This window comes from Sus scrofa, chromosome 10 (assembly GCF_054392235.1).
Source record: "Sus scrofa isolate SSC_HxYL_T2T_F1_AM1 chromosome 10, Sscrofa_HxYL_maternal_Yorkshire_Landrace_v2.0, whole genome shotgun sequence".
Classification (NCBI taxonomy): domain Eukaryota; kingdom Metazoa; phylum Chordata; class Mammalia; order Artiodactyla; family Suidae; genus Sus; species Sus scrofa.
Window position 1 is genome coordinate 84,440,391 of NC_139392.1, and position 25,594 is coordinate 84,465,984.

Consider the following 25,594-nt stretch of genomic DNA (forward strand, 5'->3'; position numbering starts at 1 on the left):
GACACGGAGTTCCCGTCATGGCTCAGTGGTTAAGGAATCTGACTAAGAACCATCGGATCCCACGTTGCTGTGGCTCTGGCGTAGGCTTGGCAGCTACACCCGGATTAGACCCCTAGCCTGGGAACCTCCATGTGCCGCGGATGCAGCCCTAGAAAAGACAAAAAGACCAAAAATAAATAAATAAATAAATAAATAACAAAACCAAGACCCAAGACATTTAAAGCCAGTTTAACTCAGAGAGCAGATCAGATGGTTATTAGAAGTCAGCTGGAACTCTCAGCAGCCCTGATTCTGTTATGTGGCAATGAGCAAATTTATCTTTTAGTGAAACCTTCATTTACCCCCTATGATTAAAATGAGAATATGGTTCCAAGAAATTACATGCAGGCTCCTGCTCTCATTACAAATCAGAGACGCAACAGGAAGGATACTTTTTATTTATTTATTTATTTGTCTATTTGCCATTTTCTTGGGCTGCTCCTGTGGCATATGGAGGTTCCCAGGCTAGGGGTCGAATCGGAGCTGTAGCCGCCAGCCTACGCCAGAGCCACAGCAACGTGGGATCCGAGCCGCATCTGCAGTCTACACCACAGCTCACGGCAATGCCAGATCCTTAACCCACTGAGCAAGGGCAGGGATCGAACCCACAACCTCATGGTTCCTAGTCAGATTCGTTAACCACTGCGCCACGACGGGAACTCCATGGATACTTTTTAATACTCAATTGTTGGCAGTAGCCTTTGGACCTGCAGAAAGTGCAAGAGGATGGAATGAAGACTAGAGAGCACAGAAAAACAACACTATGGCCCAAAATGCATGAGAGAAAGACCTGTTACAAGGCAGTGGTCGAAGGACAGTGAAGGAGGACAGTCAAAAAGAGGCGTTACTGAAAGAGAGGTGGCACAACGAGTTGACAAAACCAGAGGTCATCGGCAGACAAGCTGCTCTGTGCGTCTCCTCAGGAGCAGTGAGACTGGCACCAGAGGAGGGGACGTACCTGCACCCAGACTGCAGCACCCCCCACCCGACATCCTCCAGAGCACCGCAGGAGACACTGAGAAATCAAGGTGAGCGTTCACCCTTAAACTTGCAAGATCTGGTAAAATCAAGTATTGGTGAGTGGTGGAGAAATGGGTTCTCACATGCTGCCTTTGGAAGAACAGGTACTTTTTAGAGGGCAAAATTCTAAATGCACGTACTCTGTGACTGCAGAAAAAACTACTTACACGTGTGCATAACAGAAGCAAGAACTGTACTAATGAAAAACTGGAAACAACCTAATATACATCACCAGGAAAAGAGCTGAATAAAATGAGGGAGAACTACACCAAACATCATATAGAGTTCAGAAAGAATGAGGAAGACCTCTATGTACGCAGAAAAATTATCAAGATAATGAATTTTAAAAGAAATTAATAAGGAGTTCCTGTCGTGGCTCAGCGGAAATGAATCTAATATCCATCAGGACACAGATTTGATCCCTGGCCTTGCTCAGTGGGTTAAGGATCCAGCGTTGCCGTGAGCTGTGGTGTAGGTCGCAGATGTGGCTCGGATCTGGCGTTGCTGTGGGTGGAGGCCAGTGGCTCAGCTCCAATTCAACCCCTAGCCTGGGAACCTCCATATGCCACAGGTGCAGCCCTAAAAAGCCAAAAAAAAAAAAGGGAAAGAAATAAGTATGTCACTTATGATTTTCAAAAGTTAGAAAAAAAAGAAAAATTACGTACTTAGAAAATAACATTCTGCATCATATTCTATCTATTCATTTCTGAACATAGATATAAAAATCTATAGGAAAAGGACTGAAAAGACAGTTAACTAAATGGTAACAGGGATTACCTCTGTGGAGAGGAAGACTGAGGAATGGATCTGGAACATTCAGAGTGTTTCAAGAATGCATTTACATATCACTTGTGTTTTTGGAACTAAGTTTTTCACTGAGTGGCTGATACCAGGTCTGGGGAAGAAAATGTACAAGATAAGCCTGGAACATTCTGACATACTAGATAACAAACAAGTTATCAAGGATGACCAAGGTCATATCAAAAAGACTCTGGCATCAACTAACCAAAGAGAGGCAATTTAGGCAGTTCCCATTGTGGTGCAGCAGAAACTAATCGGATGAGTATTCATGAGGATAAGGGTTCGATCCCTGGCCTCAATCAGTGGGTCGAGAATCCGGTATTGCCGTGAGCTATGATGTAGGCCACAGATGTGGCCCACATTGCTGAGACTGTTGGTGTAGGCTGGTAGCTATAGCTCTGATTCCATCCCTAGCCTGGGAACTAGCATATGTCACAGGTGCAGTCCTAAAAAGACAAAAAGAAAAAAGAAAAAGAGCGATAAATCAGACATGATGAAAGAGGAAAGTACCAATGGAAACCAACGTGAGTCTGGGTAAGCCACTGAACTGCCAACTTAAGGGAAATACAGAGGAAAATGAACACGTATAAATGGGCCTCATGCACAGAGTCAGCAAACTTCACAAGTGAGAAAGTCTAAAGATCAAATGGCCAGGATTCGTGAACAAATAAATTACAAGGGGAAAAAAAGGATGGGAGTTTGCAGTGGGTTAAGAATCTGACTGCAAAATAAATAAATAAATAATAAAAAAATATTATGATAATAAAAGAATCTGACTGCAGTGACTCTGGTCCATGCACAGGTGTGGGTTCGATCCCTAGCCCGTCACCGTGTCTTAAAGGATCCACTGTTGACACAGCTGTGGCATAGGTCACAGTTCCAGCTTCGATTCAGTCCCCGGCCTGGTACAGCCATTTAAAAAAAAAAAAAAAAAAAAAAAAAAAAAGGATGGAGGAGGAACCTGTTGCTTAAAAGATTTAAAGGCATGTGAAGTTTGTTTTGTTTTTTTTTTGTCTTTTTGCCATTTCTTGGGCCGCTCCCGCGGCATGTGGAGGTTCCCAGGGTAGGGGTCGAATCAGAGCTGTAGCCACCGGCCTATGCCAGAGCCACAGCAACGCGGGATCCGAGCCGCGTCTGCAACCTACACCACAGCTCACGGCAACGCCGGATCCTTAACCCACTGAGCAAGGGCGGGGATCGAACCTGCAACCTCATGGTTCCTAGTCGGATTCGTTAACCACTGCGCCACGACGGGAACTCCAGGCATGTGAAGTTTTTAAAGAGAGGAACAAGACTAAACTATAGAGCCTAGGAATGTACACATGGCTGATAAAAGCAAAAGGAAATAGAAGTTGGGACAGTGGTTACCTGGGGAGAAAGGGAGGGGATGGGACACGACACACACTTTCTTCTCGCCTTCTAATTTCATATTCAGTTATAACTTTGGACTACATTAAAGTTACTGCAGGAAATTTACATCAAGATAAGCACTATTACTTATATTTCCAATTATGTGTCTGCTTATGTCACTGAAGATATTACAGTTTTTATGCTGTAACATTCACATTCACAAAGTTACAGTATTTTATTTATTAAAATTATAAACAATGTTAGGTTGTTACTGCACCAAAAGTCCCAATGGCAATTCTACTATTTTACTATAAAAGACAGATAAGTTATTGTATGAACAGAATTATTTTTACCTTTCTCTAGTGAAGGAGACACTGAGGAAAACATGCAGATACACAACCTATGATTGCTTGTCTTTTCCTTCCTTGTATAGGCAGAGCACCTTGACTTTTGGATTATGAATTAAATTTTGTGTGTACATGAATCAGAAATCATGAATTAGATCTTGTGATACCATGAAAAAAAAATTAAACTAATGGTTATTTCATTGACCCTCTTAAGCAAACAAACAAAAAAAAAATTCTACAAACTACATTCCACTTTTAAATCTAGTACTTGATTGAAATAGTTTCTCCAAAATGCACGAAGCTGGGATTATTCCTATTGCATTTATACACCTCAAGAGAAGCCACTTTTAGGGAATATAATTAATCAAAAAAAGACTTGGAGTTCCCATGTGGCTCAGTAGTCAGTGAATCCAACTGGGAGCCATGAGGTTTCGGGTTCAATCCCTGGCTTCGCTCAATGGGCTGAGGATCCAGCGTTGCCACAGGCTGTGGTGTGGGTCTCGGATACGGCTTGGATCTGACGTTGCTGTGGCTGTGGTGTAGGCTGACAGCAACAGCTCTGATTAGACCCCTAGCCTGGGAACCTCCATATGCTGTGGGTGAGGCCCTAGAAAAGACAAAAAAAAAAAAAAAGAGAGAGAGAGAGGCTTGGAGTTCCTGCTGTGGCTTTGTGGTAATGAACCCAACTAGTATCCATGAGGACATGGGTTCAGTCCCTGGCCTTGATGGGTTAGGAATCGGCGTTGCCATGAGCTGTGGTGTAGGTCACAGACATAGCTTTGATATGGCCTTGGTATGGCTGTGGTTGTGGCCGGCAGCTACAGATCCGATTCGATCCCTAGCATCCTGGGAATTTCCATATGCCCTGGGTGTGCCCCTAAAGAGACAAAAAAAAAAAAAAAAGAGAACCTGGTCCCAGTCTGTATCTTAAAAGCAGACAATGCATGGTCTTTTACCTTTGATGTCACTTTATGTTGCTGTCTTGTTTTTCTGGGTCCTCCTTTTCTGATCTGCAGAAACCCCATTCCACCCAATTATATAACTTCTTTGAAAAGTCGTGATGTCCTGTTACAGTTTACTGAGCACTTCAGCATTCATGCTCAGTAAGAATTTTCACTTAGCAGAGTGCTTTGATTTCACAAGAAAAAAAAAAAATCCCCATTAGCCTGACAGGTAACTTTACCTCTTTAAGGCTGCAATGGCCCTCAACTTTCTGCAATCTTCCAAGATTAACACTTTACCTGGGGGTTGGTGAATCTTTATGATCTGTATATTTTTCCTAAAATAGGTAATTAAGGACAATTCTATATGTGATTCTATACAAAAACTCCTAGAGACACAGGTGATGGTGCAGCATAAAATACAACTTCACATAACCGAAGGTACATTAGGAAATACTCTTTTAGAGGGCGCCAACCAAGTTAATTCATCCAGTGATGACTCCAAGACTACGCAGCTAAAAGGAGAAAGTATAATTACACGATTAAATGAGATTGTGATAATTTAACCCAAGTTGTAGGAAAAGAGCTGTATGGGTATCAGCTAAGTACCTATGTCGTGGAAGCAAGCATTTTAGCTAAAGGATAAGTACTTAAAAATCACAGAGCTAAACAAATGTAAACAGCTGCAGAACACAGTTGTAAAGCAGCAGTATCTAAAACATATTGATGTCCACATATAAACAATGGACTAAGCACTAAATGTATTTAAGAATTAGGAAGGATACATGTCTTTTCTCTTAGCAACTCTTGGCTATTAGGATAAAAATAAATAAATATGTAACCTCTCAGACTACATTAATGAAGATCAGCACTAAGAGAGACCTATCTAGGCAGGAATAAAAGCAGGTCTATCCATTAGAGATTGCTGGCATGTCCTGAGTCTTCCCAGGCTAGGGGTCAAATCGGAGCTGCAGCTGTCAGCCTACACCACGGCCACAGCAACATGGGATCTGAGCCACGTCTGCGACCCACACCACAGCTCACGGCAATGCTGGATCCTTAACCCACAGATGGAGGCCAGGGACTGAACCTGGGTCCTCACGAATGCTGTTTGGGTTCCTTACAGCTGAGCCACAATGGGAACTCCCATCTCATCTTTTTCAATCTACTTTTCCCAGTGCTCTGGGCAATTTACCAGTCTCTTATCATCCTATCCATGTTATCTCAAATGACAATGGGTAAATAGATGTTAAAGCAATGCAGCAGACTCAAATTGGAAGTTTAAAGACATGGAGTCTCTTTCCCAACTATATCAAATTCACTAAGCCACTTCTCAAGAGTTCCCACTGGTGCAGTGGGTTAAGAATCCGACTGCAGGGAGGTCCTGTTGTGGTGCAACGGAAATGAATGGGACTAGTATCTGTAAGGATTCGAGTTCGATCCCTGACCTTGCTCAGTGGGTCAGGTATCCAATACTGCCATGAGCTGTGGTATAGGTTCCAGACATGGCTCAGATCCTGTGTTGCTGTGGCTGTGGTGTAGGCCAGCAGCTGCTCTCCAATTTAATCCCTACCCTGGGAAGCTCCGTATATTCCAGGAGTGGCCATAAAAAGGGGGAAAAAAAAAAAGACAGGCATAATAGATTTAGACTTAAAGTCTCAGATCTGAATCTCTGGAATTAAGAATATTAGGGATGGAAAGAGCAATACTATTGACTTCGCTACCTGTAAAATGGCAAATCATATCAAGGTTTGATTTGGTAAGGATTAAATGGGATTAGCATGAAAGCTTTTAGAACACTGCTTGGTACCCATCTTCCATATTTTATTATTATTGTTATTATTACTATTATGTCTTAGTATTTCTAGCTGTAAAATATAAGGTAACACCTACCTAATACACATACAAAATAAAGGAGATATTAATAAAGCATGTCAAATAACACTTTATAACAACGAAATTAAGACAAGTACCCAGAGAAAATATAATACTCAATGGAGAAAAGCTGAAAGCCTTCCCACTAAAATCTGGAACAGGACAAGGAGGCCCACTCTCACCACTGTTATTCAACATAGTAGTTAAAGTCCTAGCCACAGCAATCAGACAAACAAAAGAAATAAACAGCATCCAAATAGAAAGAGAAGAGGTAAAACCATCACTGTATGCAGATGACATGATACTATATATAGAAAACCCTAAGGACTCAACCCAAAAACTACTTGAACTGATCAACAAATTCAGCGAGGATATAAGATTAACATCCAGAAATCAATCACATTTCTGTATACTAACAATGAAATATTAGAAAAAGAATACAAAAATACAATACCTTTTAAAATTGCACCCAAAAAAATCAAATACTTGGCAATAAACCTGACTAAGGAGGTGAAAGACTTACATGCTGAGAACTATAAAACCTTAATCAAGGAATTCAAAGAAGATACAAAGAAATGGAAAGAAATCCCATGCTCATGGGCTGGAAAAATTAATATTGTAAAAATGGCCACACTACCCAAAGCAACCTACAGATTCAATGCAATCCCTATCAAATTACCCACAATGTCATTTTTCACAGAACTAGAACAAACAATCAGAAAATGTACATGGAACTACAAAAGACCCAGAAATTGCCAAAGCAATTCTGAGGAACAAAAACCAAGCAGGAGGCATAACTCTCCCAGACTTCAGGCAGTATTACAAAGCCACAGTCATCAAGACAGTGTGGTACTGGTACCAAAACAGACATACAGACCAATGGAAGAGAATAGAGAACCCAGAAATAAACCCAGACACCTGTGGTCAATTAATCTTTGACAAAGGAGGCAAGAACATAAAATGGGAAAAAGACAGTCTTTTCAGCAAGTATTGCTGGGAAACCTGAACAGGTGCATGCAAATCAATGAAACTAGAACACACCCTCACACCATGCACAAAAATAAACTCAAAATAGCTTAAAGACTTAAACGTAAGACAAGACACCATCAAACTCCTGGAAGAGAACACAGGTAAAACATGCTCTGACATCCACCTTACAAATGTTTTCTCAGGTCAGTCTCCCAAAGCAGCAGAAATAAAAGCAAAAAGAAACCAATGGGACCTCATAAAACTGAGGAGCTTTTACACAGCAAAGGAAACCAAAAAGAAAACAAAAAGACAACTTATAGAATGGGAGAAAATAGTGTCAAATGATGCAACTGATGAGGGCTTAATCTCTAAAATGTATAAACAAGTTATACAACTCAACAGCAAAAAAGCCAACAGCCCAATTGAAAAATGGGCAAAAGACCTGAATAGACAATTCTCCAAAGTAAGTTATACAGATGGCCAACAAGCATATGAAATAATGTTCAACATCACTGATCATCAGAGAAATACAAATCAAAACTACTATGAGGTACCACCTCACATCAGTCAGAATGGCCATCATTAATAAGTCCACAAATAACAAATGCTGGGGGTGCGGGGGGAGGGGGGAAGGAACCCTCCTGCACTGTTGGTGGGAATGTAAGCTGGTACAACCATTATGGAAAACAGTATGGAGGTATCTTAGAAAACTATACATAGAACTACCATATGACCCAGCAATCCCACTCTTGGGCATATATCTGGACAAAACGTTCCTTAAAAAAACACATGCACACCCAAGTTCACTGCAGCACTATTCACAGCAGCCAAGACATGGAAACAACCCAAATGTCCATCAACAGATGATTAGATTAGGAAAGTGTGGTATATATACACAATGGAATACTACTCAGCCATAAAAAAGAACAAAATAATGCCATTTGCAGCAACAATGGATGGAACTTGAGACTCTCATCCTGAATTAAGTAGGCTGAGTGAAGTCAGTCGGAAAGAGAAAGACAAAGAACATATGGTATCACTTATATCTGGAATCTAATATACTGCACAAATGAACCTTTCCACAGAAAAGAAAATCATGGACTTGGAGAACAGACTTGTGGTTGCCAAGGGGGAGGGGGAGGGAGTGGGATGGACCAGGAGTCTGGCGTTAATAGATGCAGACTGTTGCCTTTGGAAGGGATGGGCAGTGAGATCCTGCTGTATAGCACTGGGAACTACGTCTAATCACATCTGATGAATTTATATGTGTAACTGCATCAACATGCTGTAGAGTAGAAAACTGACAGAACACTGTAAACCAGCTATAATGGAAAAATAAAAATATTAAAAAAAAAAACCTTCAGGTTCAGTATGTATGGACTTATGTATGTGTGCACACCTGAGCATGTGTGCATAGCTACATATATTACCTGCATAATAAAAGGTATAGTAACTGAAAAAAAAAAAAAAAAAAAGGCCAGTTTGAGTTCCCTCTGTGGCATGGGTTAAGAATCTGACTGCAGCAGCTCAGGTGGCTACAAAGGCTCAGGTTCGATCCCCAGGCCACTGCAGTGGACTAAAGGAAATGGCATTGCTGCAACTGCAACATAGGTCCCAGCTATGGCTTGGATTCAGTGCCTGGCTCCTGAACTTGCATATGCCATGGGTAAAAAAATAATAAAAAAACAACTTTGCTTAATGTCTCTGACCATACAGTTTCTATGTCTTTTCTGGAATTAGCATCCTACAGTTGTATTATTTTTCTTATACAGTAATATTTTCCTTAATTTTTCATCATATTCCTTTTTAACAGCTAATAATCACACGTAAGGAAAATTTACCAGGTCAAAATTATATTAATAAAGACATTTCATTAAAAGTGAATTTAGAAAATTACAACAGTATTTTCAGTATACCTTTAATGTAAAATAGCTGAATTCTAAGTCAAGAAGAAGGTTTACTATTTCTTAGCAAAGGAAATTATATAAGAACCTCTAAATCTTGTTGGGAGTGTTCTTTTAGTCAGTCCTAGTTGAGCAGAGAAAAAGAAGAAACCTGTTCCACCCTCCTGCCTCGCTGCCTTTTCTCTCTCACCGCCTCAGCAAACAATGGAACCGTTAAAAGTGTGAGGGACAATTTTAAAAACCAAGTTACTAATTCCTACCACATACTTTCTATTTGGTATTAATATTAAATATTAAAATATTCTCTTATCCTCTTTGGGGGCTTTTTATTAACCCCTCTTTCCTCCTAGGAGCCTCACAGTAAGAACAACGCTTTGCTCTTTTCCCCTCATATAAAAAACTCCAGTATAGGGAGTTCCCGTTGTGGCACAGTGGTTGACAAATCCGACTAGGAACCATGAGGTTGCGGGTTCGGTCCCTGCCCTTGCTCAGTGGGTTAAGGATCCGGCGTTGCCGTGAGCTGTGGTGTAGGTCGCAGACGCAGCTCGGATCTTGTGTTGCTATGGCTCTGGTGTAGGCCGGCGGCTATAGCTCCAATTAGACCCCTAATCTGGGAAACTCTGTATGCCGTGGGAGCAGCCCTAGAAAAGGCAAAAAGACAAAAAAAAATAAATAAATAAAATAAAATCCCTCCATATTTGGGTCTTCTTAAAGAAAGCAGTTTCAAAGGGAGTGGCCATTATCAAATGGCAATTCACTGGTCTAGAGAATTCCTCTCACAGCAGTTCCAGGCACATGGACACATGTGTGACCCACTTCTCTTGATTCCCAGGCTGAGTAAGAACCTTCTATGCCAGAGCTGACCCAAGGATGTGCTACTCTGGACCACACAGGAAAACTTCCTTTGTCCCAAACTCTACTCATTCACACAGCAATCAGGTAAAGTCAACTGCTCTGGGCCACAAGTCAAATGGGAAGCCATTTTCTCATTTACCTCACAATTTAACTGCTTGTTAAAGTAACCAGCTAACTAGAGGAATCTGATCTCCTGAATAGGTTATGGTCATTAGGGTTTCGACTGAGAATATGTTCAAACAACTCAGCACTGCCTATAAGGTCCAAGAGGTCTCAGGACTGTAAAACAAGTCACTTACGTCAGGGACTTACTTATTTACTAAGCATATTAGGCCACATAAAAATGTGCATCCCCCCAAAAAAAGATTATAAAATGATTTTAAAATATTGGCATTAAAATGGAAACTAAGGCTAGTTACAGTTAAATGAGGATTATGTGCAGTTGACAGCCATGCAACTGTTCACTGTTTTAAACCATTTCAAACAGCAAGTTAGAACTGACTCAAGAAGATAAAGGTCAGCACTCACTTTTTGATTTCCCGTAGCAGCATTCGGATAAGGATGGTCTGAAGTGGTTCAACCATCAATTTCCTCCACATATCCAATGCTAGCTGCCAGGAAAAATGAAAATCATCAAGGCTGAATTACTTGTATTTGTTTTCAACATCTGTTCAAGACTTTATTTAAAAGTAAAAATACTCATCACAGGAAGTATTTATATTTCAAAATTCAAATGAAAACTGAATATACATAAGGAAAATAACTTTCTAATTTAAATTGACAATTACTATCATACTGGGCTTGTACAAAGAACAGAATTAAGGTTTTATCATTAACTGAAAATCTTACAGAAATAATTTTTATAAAATTCTGTTTTATTTATTTTTTTAGGGCTGCACCGACCCACGGCATATGGAAGTTTCCGGGCTAGGGGTCGAATCGGCTACAGATGCTAGTCTACGCCACAGCCACAGCAACATCAGATCTGAGCTGCGACTCTGACCTACACCACACTTCCTGGCAATGCAGGATCCTTAACCTACTGAGAGAGGACAGGGATTGAACCCGCAACTTCATGGTTCCTAGTTGGATTTGTTTCCACTGTGCCATGATGGGAACTCCTAAAATGTTAATTTATTGTTTGTTAAATGCCCATTATTAGGGAAGGGCTATAGAAGCCAACAGTGTAACAGAAACAAAGGCATTAGATCACAAGTAAAATGTGATTTGGCTGTTGGCTGATTTTTGAAATTATAAAACCTCTCATGTAAACATTAAAGCGTAAGTCAAATTAAAGAATAACAAAAGAGGAGTTCCTGTCGTGGCGCAGTGGTTGACGAATCCGGACTAGGAACCATGAGGTTACGGGTTCGATCCCTGACCTTGCTCAGTGGGTTAAGGATCCGGCGTTGCCGTGAGCTGTGGTGTAGGTTGCAGACACGGCTCGGATCCCAAGTTGCTGAGGCTGTGTTGTAGGCCGGCAGCAACAGCTCCAATTAGACCCCTAGCCTGGGAACCTCCACATGCCGCAGGTGTGGCCCTAGAAAAGACAAAAAAAAAAAAAAAAAAAAAAAAAAAAAAGAATAAAAAAAGAAAACATCCCTATCTTCACCACCCAGTTTAAGAAAAACAACTTCACCATAACTGCTGCCTCAACTGTCTTCCTCCTTTCTTTCCCCACAGACTCTATCAGAATCCTGCATTTTGCTAAATCATTCCTTTCCTTATAGTTCTTCCAAGAATGTGAGTATCCCCATATAATACATTTGACTTTGGAGTTCCCATCGTGGCTCAGCAGTTAACAACCCAACTAGTAACCATGAGGTTCCTGGTTCGATCCCTGGCCTCCTTCAGTGATCCAGCACTGCCGTGAGGTGTGGTTGCAGACGCGGCTTGGATCCCATGTTGCCGTGGCTGTAGCTCCGATTTGACCCCTAGCCTGGGAACCTCCGTATGCCACAGGTGTGGCCGACAAAAGAAAAAAAAATATATATATATAAATAAATAATCAAAATGTGTTTGGTGTCTTAAGTGACTATGAGATAAAATTGCAAAAAATAAGTGTAGTGCAGTATAAAAAAATTTTTTTTTTTTTTTGTCTTTTGTCTTTTGTTGTTGTTGCTATTTCTTGGGCCGCTCCCGCAGCATATGGAGGTTCCCAGGCTAGGGGTTGAATTGGAGCTGTAGCCACCGGCCTACGCCAGAGCCACAGCAACGCAGGATCCGAGCCGCGTCTGCGACCTACACCACAGCTCACGGCAACGCCGGATCCTTAACCCAATGAGCAAGGGCAGGGACCGAACCCGCAACCTCATGGTTCCTAGTCGGATTCGTTAACCACTGCGCCACGATGGGAACTCCCAGTATAAAAATTTTTAACAGGCATTACAGAAATACAAAAAAAAAATACGTTTGATCTTGACTATTTCTGACCTGATAACACTGTATGCTCTTTTATGCATGATTTTTAATTTAATTTTATTTTACTTTATTTTTGATTTTTAGGGGTGCACCTACGGCATATGGAAGTTCCCAGGGTAGGAGTCGAATCAGAGCTATAGTTGCTGGCTTATGCCACAGCCACAGCAATGCCAGATCCAAGCTGTGTCTGCCACCTACACCACAGCTCAGGGCTGTGAAGGATCCTTAACCCACTGAGCAAGAACAGGGATCGAACCCACATCCTCATGGATACTAGTTGGGTTTATGGGAGTTCCCTTTGTGGCTCAGCAGTTAACAAACCTGACCAGGATCCATGAGGATGCAGGTTCGATCCCTGACCTTGCTCAGTGGGTTAAGGATCCTGTGTTGCAGTGAACTGTGGTGTAGATCACAGACATGGCTCAGATCTGGCATTGCAGTGGCTGCGGTGTAGACCGGCAGCTGTAGCTCAAATTAGACCCCTAGCCTGGGAATTTCCATATGCTGCGGGTGCAGCCCTGAAAAGCAAAAACGACAACAACAGAAAACTAGTTGGGTTCGTTACCACTGAGCCACAAGGGACCTCCTATGTATGATTTTTTAAACTGTAAATTTATTATTGAAATCCAATCAAACTGGTTAGAGCTTATGATTCAGTATCACTGGCACGTACTATCTTCTTTATGAAGACACCAGGATTAACTTTTACTTTCCACTGCTGATGACATGTGTTTGTTTCCAGCTTTTGCCACTGAGGACACCACAGCTATTCCTGCACTCACCTCCTGGAGCACACAAGCAGTTCCTGACACACCTGCAGGTAGAGACACCTAGGCGCAGGGCTAGACACACGTGCAGCTTTACTAAACAAAGTGGTTTTCCACTTGACACTCATAGCCAACATCCTGACAAATGGCACTGCCAAGCAGCTGTGGTCAGGCTTTGCCAATCTGCCAAACAAAAGGGATCTCTTTTCGGTCTTAACTGGCATTTTCTTGAAAGAGGCTGAGCATCTTTTTATGTTTTCTGTGCGTCTCAGTTTTTTTATTCCTCTATAAAATATTTATTCATCTTTTTTTTTCTTTTTTTTTGTCTTTTTGCCTTTTGTAGGGCCGCTCCTGTGGCATATGGAGATTCCGAGGCTAGGGGTTGAATCAGAGCCATAGCCACCAGCCTACCCCAGAGCCACAGCAATGTGGGATCCAAGCCGCGTCTGCAACCTACACCACAGCTCACGGCAACGCCAGATCCTCAACCCACTGAGTGAGGCCAGGGATCAAACCCGCAACCTCATGGTTCCTCGTCGGATTCGTTAACCACTGTGCCACGATGGGAACTCCAAAATATTTATTCCTCTCTTTTACCTCCTATTCCATTAGTGTTTGTCTTATTCTCAGTGAGACCTAGGAGTTCTTTATACATCATGGACATGAATCCCCTGACAGTTTTTCATACTGCAGTTTGCCAGTTTGTGACTAGACTTTTCTGAATTTCTTTATAGTGTTTTTTATTTTTTTACTTATTATTTTTTTCTCTAGTTTTGTAAGTAAAAATATATTATTAGGACAATAACAACAAAAAAGAGGGGAGTTCTCTAGTGGTCTAGTGGTTAGGACTTGATGCTTGGCCTGGGTTCAATCTCTGGTCTGAGGATCCGCATCAAGCTGCAGCAAGCTGCGGCCAAAAAAATACATAGATGTATGATATTTTAATGTGCTGCAATCTGTCAACCTTTTTCTTTACTGTTTGCATTTTTGCATCTTTTAAGAACTCCTTTGCTACCCTAAGGTCAACCTTAAGGAGATATGTATGTACACTTCTATGTTGCCTTCCAAAAGTTTTAAAGTTTTGCCTTTCACATGTAAACTTTGAAATCCAAAATATTTTTCTCATACAGAGTACATGTCATTCCAGTAACAAAAACTGATTGCTCAGAGTTCCCACTGTGGCTCAGTGTAACAAAACCAACTAGTATCCACGAGGATGCGGGTTCGATCCCTGGCCTTGCTTAGTGGGTTGAGGATCCAGTATTGCCATGAGCTGTGGTGTAGGTTGCAGACGCGGCTAGGATCCTGACACCACTGGTGTGGCTGCAGCAGCTCCAATTTGACCCCTACCCTGGGAACTTCCGTATGCTGCATATGCAGCCCTAACAAAAAAAACAAAAACAAAAACAAAAACATTGATTGCTCCTGTTTCCTATTAGCCGCATCCACACAAGCATGAGTCTGCTTCAGCCTCTCCACAGGGATAACTTTACTCTGATCCACTGGTAATTTCATAAAAATAAGGAAAAGCATCTGTCTTCCCACAAGGAACATTCCTCAGGTTTTGCCTTGTTTTTTTCCTTTTAAATAGCACAAAACTGAAAAAAAAGAAGATAATACATAAGAAAATGGGGTTGTATAACTGTAGCGGGAGGGCAAACTGGTAAAAAAAGGCAAGGTGGCAGGGCTATCAAAATTCAGGCTGTGCTTTGACCCAGAAAATCCATTCCCAGGTATTCATTCCATGAAAATTTCTGCTCATGTACAAGCATATATACACATTTAACCCCAAGACTGAGAGAATTCTGATTACATTACTCTCAACACCGTATCCCCAGCGTACAGAGTAGTGCACACAGAGGGGTTCAAAAAATATTTAATAAATGAACAATGACTCACACATTACTTAGGACAACAAAAAAACCTAATAACTAAAGGGAATCATTTAATAAATAATGTTATTTGATATCCCTACATTTTTAAAAAGGCAATAGAAGTTATAGAATTGTATAAATGCTGTTGTATCAAAATTATTATTTGTCCACTCCCATGAACTAAAGCAACTACTGTTAAGATTTTGGTATTTCTCACTGATGTATTTCTCTACATCCTTCTCCGACTACAATTTTATTCCTATTAAACATATAATGTTGTGTCCAAATGATTTCATAAACCATTTTTCCCTTTGCTAATGCTTCCACGAATTATTTTCTACTAATGTATCCCCTTTGCCTACTTTTATAACAAAGTCATACTGTATATAGTCTTCTATGTATGATTTTTATTGCTGGATATTAGAAATCTAGACTGCCCATTAATTATCTTTATTAATGACTGCAAGGAATACTTTTAAACATTTGAACTTTTTTTCCATATTAGTGTTGCTGTACAGATTACTAGACATGGGAATACCTGGCCAAAAGGTATTGAACATTTTAAAGTCTACTGGGAGACACTAATAAATCTCTTTCTAAAACAGTGGTTCTAATTTTTTTTTTTTTTTTTTTTTTTTTTGCCTTTTAGGGCCACACCTGAGGCACATGGAGGTTCCCAGGCTAGGGGTGGAATCGGAGCTGTAGCCGCCGGCCTACACCACAACCACAGAAACGCAAGATCCAAGCCGCATCTGCATCCAACACCACAACTCACAGCAACGCCAGATCTTTAACCCACTGAGCAAGGCCAGGGATCGAACCTACAACCTCATGGCTCCTAATCAGATTCATTTCCGCTAAGCCACAATGTAAACTCCTGTTCTAATTTAAATTTCTACTAATGCTGCACCTTAGCTTTTTATTTCCTTCATTAACACTCATCACAATTTAACATTAATTTCTTTACTTAATTTGCTATCTGATTTGCTATCTGCTTCCCCATGAGGAGAGGGACCTTCTGTCTGTCCACCACTGCATTGCCAATGTCTGGCTACTTGATAAATTTCTATGACGTGAATAAACAAACACTGTGCTAGAGTATTTCTTTTACAGTATATATATATGCTAGTTATATATTATAATTTCCCATATTTAAATCTGATCTGTATCTCAAAAATTTGACTTACTTGAACTGCACACTTCATTATTTTACTCCGAATTTCTTTAATCACTTTTCAAGTTAAAATAAATGTGTTACATACACATTTTTTTTTTTTTTTGTCTTTTTGTCTTTTTGCCATTCCTTGGGCCTCTCCAGTGGCATATCAAGGTTCCCAGGCTAGGGGTCTAATCGGAGCTGTAGCCACCAGCCTCCGCCAGAGCCACAGCAACTCGGGATCCGAGCCACGTCTGCAGTCTACACCCCAGCTCATGGCAATGCCGGATCCTTAACCCATTGAGCAAGGGCAGGGATCGAACCTACAACCCCATGGTTCCTAGTTGGATTCATTAACCACTGAGCCACAACAGGAACTCCTGTTATATCCACATTTTATATTCCGTCTCTTTTAGGTTCTAAGTCCATGTCCTTTGCATTTTTTAACTGTAAGAGTTTCAACATTTCCTGGAGTTCCCACTGTGGCGCAACTGGATCAGCAGCATTTCTGCAGTGCCAGGTGAGAGGTTCGATCCCTGGCCCAGAACAGTGGATTAAAGGATCCAGAGTTGCCGAAGCTGCAGCATAGGTCGCAACTGTGGCTCGGATCTGACCCCTCTCCTGGGCGCTCGATATGCTACAGGACAGCCAAGTAAAAAAAAAAGAATTTCAACATTTTCTGAATACTTTCTATGAGCTTTTCCACACAGCAGAACTATATGAACCTTCTCATTCATCCACCATTAATTTAATTATTAAAATAATACTCATCACATCTTTCATTTTCTTCTCATTTATCTGAAAATTCTTAGGAAATCACGTCAGAACTTTATTTCCTTAATGTTTAGGATGTTTTAAATCTTGACAATTTTAAGACAGTCAACTCTGTCCTTAAGGAAAAGGACAGTGAGTCAAATTACCTCAGCATATAAAAACACTTTTATGTTTGCTAGTTATTTAAAGAACTTCATACCTCTCCTATTTCCATAAGTGGTTCATTCATATCTACACCACCATAACCATACTGAAGATCAGCTTCTGTCAATTTATTCTTTTTAATAAACTGGGTGTTGAGATACCTGAAAAACAAATACAGTATCAACAGACACTATGTCAAAATCAGTAGGAAAACAATTAGCAACTTTTTTTTCTTCCAACTTGCAACTTTAGAACAATAATTTTAGGGTTATAAATCAACTACAGAATGGTTCAGTAATACATCCAAAAAAATTATATACGAATTAGAGATATAATCTAAAAAGATAAAAATTATCAGCCCAACTGTCTCTGCAAGGCCCTAAGAGACGAAGAAGAAGACCTCTATAGAGGAGCTCCCATTGTGGCTCAGGGGTAACAACCAGACTAGTATCCATGAGGAAGCGGGTTCAATCCCTGGCCTCGCTCAGTGGGTTAAGTATCTGGAGTTGCCATGAACTGTGGTGTAGATCACAGACGTGGCTCGGATCATGTGTTGCTATGGCTGTGGCATAGACCAGCAGCTGCAGCTGTAGCTCCAGCTCCCATTTGACCCCTAGTCTGGGAACTTCCATATGCCACTTGCGCAGCCCTAAAAGAACAAAACAATACAAAAAGACATGTAGAGTAGCAAAAAAAACAAAAAAAAACAAAAAACCTATTGCCGCAGTCTCACTTTAAAAAACTCAAAAGTTTTGCTTTAAAAATGTTCAATGCTCTTATATCCCAACAGCTCTTAGCCAAGGGTCAGACCCTCCACAATCCAATTCGCTCATTTTCAGATTCTTATTAAATAAGCAAGTTCACTTTGCAAAAAATGAAACAGAAAATGTTAAAAGATCAAAGTCAAGTAAGTTTTCTAATTTATATTTTATCACCAGTCAATATGTAATTTTTCATTTTTTATACCTTTTTTTTTTTTTTTCCTGGCTGCCCCCATGGCACGTGGAAGTTCCTGAGCCAAGGATTGAACCTGCGCCACAGCAGCGACCTAAGCCTCTGCCGTGACAAAGCCGGATCCTTAACCTGCTGTGCCACAAGGGAACTCCTGTAACTTTCCATTTTAAAACAACAAAAAAAGATCACAATCAGACGGTAAGAAAATGGAACAGACTATTAAAGACAGTAAGAAGTATGGCAAAATTGACAGATTTAAGAACACTTTATCTACCAGGGGGAAGAGCTTTATAAAAAAGATTAACAGGGAGTTCCTGTCATGGCTCAGCAGTTAGTGAACCTAACTGGCATCCATGAGGATGTGGGTTCAATTCCCGGCCTTGCTCGGTGGGTTGAGGATCCGGCATTGCCATGAGCTGTGGTGTAGGTGGCAGATGCGGCTTGGATCCTGTGTTGCTGTGGCTCTGGTATAGGCAGGAGCTGCAGCTCCAAATGGGCTCCTAGCCTGGGAACCTCCATATGCCGCAGGTGCAGCCATAAAAAGACAACCACCACCCCCGGGCACCCCCCCCCCCCCCCGCAAAAAAAGACTAATAGGGAGTTTTCTTGTGGTGCAGCTGGTTAAGGATCGACATTGTCACTGCAGGGGCTTGGGTCACTACTGTGGCACACGTTCAATCCCTGGCCCAGGAATTTCCACATGCTGCAAGTGCTGCCAAAAAAGAAAAAGAGACTAACAACTGTGATGAACTCTTAAGAATTACTGCGATGAATAAAGGGTTCCAAGATTAACTAAAATGTGTACAAAGGGCATATAAAATTCAAGTATCATTTTTCACCACAAGGCCTTTAACGCTCATCACCTAAAACTATGTTTGACACGTTCTGCCAAGGTGAAAACAGCTATTGACAATACAAATGTTTAGGTAACAACCACAAAATCTCTATGTTAAAACACACATGCTGCTATTTTCACTGCATCAAAATGAAAGGTTCACTCAATGTTTACAGAGAAGTGAAACTGAAAGCAAAGGCGACAAAAATGTCAGCTGCAGGACTCCAGTTACCTCTGCAGCACTGCTTAGGCAGGTTCCTCCCTCAGTCATCACTGCAGGCTCGGGCTCCAGGACTTAGCCTTGGTGCTCTATTTGACATTTTAGTCTCCTCTGCCCACTGGTGACAAAGTCAGCTTTTCTTCCTTCAAAATGCCATTTACCCTTGCCTTCCATTCCCACTGCAACCCTCCTAGTTTCCTGCGGGTTTCCTTCCAGCTGAGGCAAGGGGACCAGGACTGAGAGATGGAGGCTTCAGCTAGACAGAAAAGGGCTGCCTCACCTGGCCCACACTCTCTAGCGGAGGGCGTCTCCCCTCTGGCCTCCGTCATTCTGGTCTCAGCTCAAACATACCTCTTGACGACCTGACCTGACCCCAAGCCAAACTAACCTTCACTTCCCAGCGCCAACAAAGTAACTAATACACAGCTCTTTTCTTTCTTCCAGCACTTGCTACTATGTGAAATATTGCTGTTCTTTTCCTTGCCTACTGGTTTTGCTCACCCACCTCCTCTCTGGAATAGGAGGTCTGGTAGACAGCACCCAGAACAGTGGCAGGCAGGTAAGCAGTCCTCGAGAGAAAGACTTTTTCAATGATCTATGAAATGAATAAGCAGATAATATTCCAGACAGCAGCGATGACAAAAGCTAACATTAGAACATAAACTTGGAAAAGCAACCTGGAGCCAGATCATAAAAGCCATGAATGCCAGGAAATAAAAGTAATCATTAGGCTTCAGGAGCTCCTATCATGTGCCAGAGACAGCCCTAAGCATGTAGCTGGCGAACACCATGAGGGAGACCTATGTGGAACTATTAGGATCCACATTTTACGTGTAAGAAAACTGCAGCTTAGAGACCTTAAAGACTTCGGCAAAGGGCCATCCACTACTAAGTGGCAGAGCTGGCCGGGAGAACTCACGAGGTCTCCTGTTCCCACTGAACAAGTACTGGCCAAGTGCATACCACATGCCGGTACTACTGGGGACAGAGAAATGAACAACAAAAATGTGGTCTCTGCCCAGAGAGCTTACCTATCTGGTAGGACATAAAAAGACAAGCAATATAACATGTCGACAGTGACAAGAGCTAAGTAGGAGGAAGTTAACTGTCCCATCTGCACCACTACAGGTGCCTCTCTATAGGACCCTTTTCGGGTCGGTGTACCAAGGTCATCCCAGGAACCCTACCTGAAGCGCTAGCTAGCATCACTTAGCTCATCCTTCCCTTCACCTCCTTTCATCAGCTGGTCCTCCGGTTCTCCCACACTGCTCGACGTCTCCTCCCATGATTTTCCTTTTCACCTCCAAAGGCATTTGTTGACTCCCTGCTTGGATCATGTGTGATGCCCTCATGACTGGCCTCTATTTCCCATTTATGGCATCTCTGATTCATCTAAAAATTCTGCTTTCAGGATATCAACTCCCTATTCAGCAGCCCACAGCAGCTCCCTTATTCCTGTATAGTAGGTATAAACTTATAGCACAGGGGTTTGCTGACTCTGAAGAGAAGCTGGGGTGTCTGCAGAAATCTGACTCACTGATCCCCTCCAAAGATCTATGTGTATATCCTGGAGCCAGTATGTTTTGTATCTTATAGGACAAGTCGCTATTCTCTTTCCCGCACAGAATAAAACTTTACCTCTGTTAACAATATCTTTCTCATTCCAGACTTCTACTCTTGATAGTTTAAGCTTGATAGATAAGCTTTTAAAATAATTTGTAGACATAATTTAAAAAGTAGTAATAATTTTTCATTTTGATTAAGACATCACTCTTAATTTCTAAGTCACTATATATAGTATTTTACAATCAGATTTGTTAACCAAACATTTGTTTTTAAATAAAGACATACAATCTAAGAAATTATAAAAGGAAAGAACTTCCAATAATTTCCTAAAATAGTTTATACTCCACTGCCCATGCAATATCTGATTGTTCTGCTCAGGTATAAACCAGTAGTACATGTTTTCATAAAATTCACTCTGTCAACAAAGTGGTTAGCAAGCATCTTAAGAAATCCAGGGGTGTCTCTGTGGTTGGTTCCATCCTTGGCCCAACACAGTGGGTTAAGGATCTGGTGTAGCTACAGCTTTGGTATAGGTCACAGCTACAGCTCAGATTCAATCCCTGGCCCAGGAACTTCCATATGCCATGGGTGCAGTGGAAAAAAAGTAATAATAATAGTATTAACTAATAAGAACTAATAGCCTAAGGTAACTTTGATTCTTCTAAGAAATCAGGCATTTCAATATTTCTTAGAAAATTCTATTACAAGAATTGTTTTTATGCTAATACCTACTGGATTTCAAGAGCTGTTAGTTCCCAAGCTAATACCCTAAGTGCCCCACTTTAAGGGCCAGTGGGGCCTAAACAGACAGGTAGAAGTGGGAAAGGTAGGGCAAGAGCATCACTATTTTCTTTAAAATAGGAATCCTTAAGTCACCTGTGCTAATGCAGAGCCATCTTATAAATCAATCAGAGTAAAGAAAAGGCTAGAAATTATTTCCAAGGAATAATATTGAAAAATACTTCTACCTTTTTATTTTTCATTTTTTAGGGCCGCACATGTGGCATATGGAAGTTCCCAGGCTAGGGGTCGAATCAGAGCTGTAGCTGCTGGCCTACACCGAAGCCACAGCAACACCAGATCCAGGACTGCAGCTCATGGCAAAGCCAGATTCTTAACTCACTGAGCAGGGCCAGGGATCGAACCCATGTCCTCATGGATACTAATGAGGTTTGCTACCGCTGAGCCACAATGGGAACTCTGAAAAATACTTTTGAAACAAAACTGATTTTTTTCCCCTTACATTTCTTCACATAGATTTCCTTAGAGACTATGATTAATAACAAGAGAAAGCCTGGATGACCTACTACCCAACAAGTAAAGACTAACAAACAGTTTTCATCTAATTCCTGCCAAATATGCCCTCTATGAGAAGGATCTCAACACCCAGTCTACCAATATAATTAAATAAAGGTCCCAAGGCAAAAAATAAAAAATTTTTAAAAATCATGCAAAACAAAAAACAAAACAAAAATAATAATAATCATTAAATAAAGGGTGATCAGTCACGTGGAGCCAACACCACAGCTATAGAATAGTGGAAAGTTATTAAATGATTTCAGACAGTGATCAGATTTGCACTTGAGAAGTTTACTAAATGGAATAAATGAAAAATCAAAGGCTGGGAGACTGGTCACAGGGAAGGTATCATTAATAATCCAGGTGAGAAATGATAAACACGTTGAACTACAGTTCTCTAATAGCAACACAAAAGGAATAATAAATTTAAGAGACATTTGGAGGAACTGCTCGAGAGGGGCGAAGTAGGGAAGGACAGATGAGACCTCTGGTACATATGTCTAGGTGTCCAGCACTACCACTAACTAAAATCAGTATTTCGGGGAGCGGTGTGTGCATAAAAGACAACAAGCCCAGCTGGGCACATCTGCAGTACAATGACCCCTGGGACATCCTGGAGGTAGAGGCTGCTATGTAAGAATACTCCTCAGAAACTTAGACCACCTGCAGTAAACATGTATTCTGGTGGTTATCAATTTATACTGTAGCTAAAACCAGGAGTAACTGAAAAAATTAATTAATTAAAACCAGGAATAACTGAGATCATCCTAGAAAGAACATGGAGTGTAAGCTAAGGGATGAGAACAGAACCTCTATAAGCGACTAAAATGACTACAAAGAATGAGACTAGAGGGAATTCCGTCCTGGCTCAGCAGTAACGAACCAGACTAGTATCCATGAGAATGCAGGGTTGATCCCTGGCCTTGCTCAGTGGGTTAAAGATCCAGGGCTGCTGTGAGCTGTGGTGCTGTGGTGTAGGTCACAGATGCGGCTTGGATCTGCTCTTGCTGTGGCTGTGGCTGTGGCTGTGGCTGTGGCTGTGGCGGGCAGCTCCAGCTCCAATTCAACCCCTAGCCTGGGAACTTTCATATGCCACAGGTGTGGCCTTAAAAAGACAAAAAACAAACAAACAAAAAGAAACTAGGTAGGAGTTCCCACTGTGGTGAAGTTTCTAGAGCGCTGGGATGCAGGTTCAATCCCCTGCTTCGAATAGTGAGTTAGGGATCTGGGGATGCCACAGTTGCAGTGTAGGTCACAGCTGAAGCTCAGATCTGATCCCCAGCCCGGGAACGCCATATGCCACAGGGTGGCCAAAAAAAAAAGAGAGAGAGAGAGAGAGAGACTAGGTAGAATGGGGAAATTAAATGGATTTCATCAGACTGATCTGTGTTTAAATCCTGCCCCTGTGATTTTTTTCCAGCTCAGCAGCCCTGAGCCAAATCATCTAACCTCTCTGACCCTCAGTTTTCTTCAGTTTTAAAAATGGAAATACCAATTACCTCGGATGGCTTTATATATACACACATACGTGTATATATCATACATACTCAAAATTTAACAAAAGCTTATTAATAGTACCGATTTAATAGTATTAAGTAGTACCAAATTGCTTTTGGTAAAGAGAGATGTAGGAGAACCAAGGGAACAGTGCTGAAAACTAAAAAAGAAGAGGAAAACAACTTGAATCTTTACTGAAGTATCCCAGCTAACGAGGGACCCCACTGCATGGCCCCCTGTCTAGAGCACTCTCTCTCGTCATCTATACACCAGTGGCCCCAGGTCCTCGGCAGTGGCAACAGCATGCATGTGCTCTCACTGATCCTTAAATCTCTCTGCTCTCCCCCCACAGTTTAGCGTTTAGGTAGGGAATTCTTTTTTTTTTTTTCTTTTTAGGGCCACATCTGCGGCATATAGAAGTTCCCAGGCTAGAGGTCGAATTGGAGCTGCAGCTGCCAGCCTACACCACAGGTACATCTTCAGCATACACCACAGCTCATGGCAATGCTGGATCCCTGACCCAGTGAGTGAGGCCAAGGACTGAACCTGCATCCTCATGGATATTAGTTGGATTCATTTCTGCTGCGCCACAACAGAAACTCCTAGGGATTTCTCAAAGCTCTATTTATAACAAGTTCACTTTGGTGGATGAGAGGGAAAAAAAAAAATCAAATGCAGGGTGCTTCACGGATGGCGAACATTTTTATAAAAGCCAAAGCCATAATAAACCAATTGCTGGTTTCGGGTTCTATTATATTTTGCTCTTCTAAGAAGAAAGAAAAAGTACCGGCCATTAAGAAGTAGGCTCCAGTTTCTAACATAGGCAACATACAGTGAGTAAAGTCCGGTATTGTTATAAAAACCAAAGGGAACATGAACAGTAAAGCAAAGAAGGACAAACACAGCAAGGCAATCATGCTTTGGCCTCAGTGGGGCTTGCTGCAACGTCTGGTGCCACTGCTAACACTGTGAGACCCAGGTGATGATGTAAGGTGAGGACACTGCCGTGGATGCGATGTGCCTAGAGAGGGCAGGAGACCTTCCAGAGAAAACTGCCAGATACTCCCACGAGACCCAACACGCTGACTCCCAGAGTCAGACAAAGCATGCTGGTGTGGGGCGGGGGGGAGCGGCGGGCTTAGAGTCACTGCAAGTTTCATCGAAGCCAAAGTTTCCCTTCAGATCTGTCCAGATTCAACGTGTGTTACCTAATCCCAGATAACTGGAGAGCTAGGCCATCAAACACAGGTTTAGTTTTCACAGAGTTAAGTTTCCGCACACTGCCTGACTCCCAGTCACCCACAGGACCCACACTGCAGCCCCTTCCCTGTGGCAGAGAAAAGTCCGTACATCAGGCAGTGCTCTCATGCTGCGCGTTTCAGTGGGCAATAGGTAGTAACCTCCTTCGATCACCAAGTGCAGCAGGCGATACTCTTCAGACGGTCAACGAGTCTAAAGCACACTCACCTGTACAAGCAGTCCATGTAGTCTGCACCCTTGCTATACTCTTCCCAGTACCTATGATACATAACAAGCACTTGCTCTTCAGACTCCAGAACTCTCTAGAGGAAAAAGAAAAAAAAAAGTTTTACTCAGAAAACACTTAGTTTCACTTGTAAGCTATGAAATTTATCAAAAACTAATGTTCTTAAATAACTGACATAATTCAAGCACTATATATGACATTTACATCCATACTAGAGCACACGTGTCATGCTCTAAGATAAAAGAACAAAATGTAATGGTCTGACGCTGTCTTTGGGCTAAAAGAGTAGATCAGATTAAAGAGACTGTAACTCGATTACCATGCAGCTCTGTGTCTCCTCATATCCATCGCTTCTGGTCAGCCTGCCAGTGACACAGGTCTGTCATCACCTCACATTATTCACTTCTGTGAATAAGACCATTTATCAACACTGACACCTTTCTCACATTCTCCAAATAAGTTGCTTTATGTTTACTAATAAAAACCTACTACTTTTTGAA

General features: G+C 41.6%; 1 protein-coding gene across 14 annotated transcripts in view; it reads right to left on the minus strand.

Annotated features, from left to right (window-relative positions):
- Nucleotides 1-25,594, minus strand: part of CUL2 (cullin 2) — a 128,872-nt gene that overhangs the window by 34,468 nt on the left and 68,810 nt on the right. For 5 of the 14 annotated variants that reach the window (XM_084980493.1, XM_084980490.1, XM_084980489.1 and 2 more), the window contains exons 4-6: nt 25,076-25,170; nt 17,293-17,398; nt 10,630-10,712 (exon numbers count right to left, since the gene is read on the minus strand). In XM_084980493.1, coding sequence (XP_084836619.1) covers nt 10,630-10,712; nt 17,293-17,398; nt 25,076-25,170 — 284 coding nt within the window. Of the gene's footprint in view, nt 1-1,836; nt 1,955-2,065; nt 2,307-3,563; nt 3,715-4,513; nt 4,686-10,629; nt 11,611-13,009; nt 14,890-17,292; nt 17,399-25,075; nt 25,171-25,594 lie in introns of those variants that run through there. The other 9 variants (XM_084980500.1, XM_084980501.1, XM_084980502.1 and 6 more) reach the window with 9 other exon arrangements.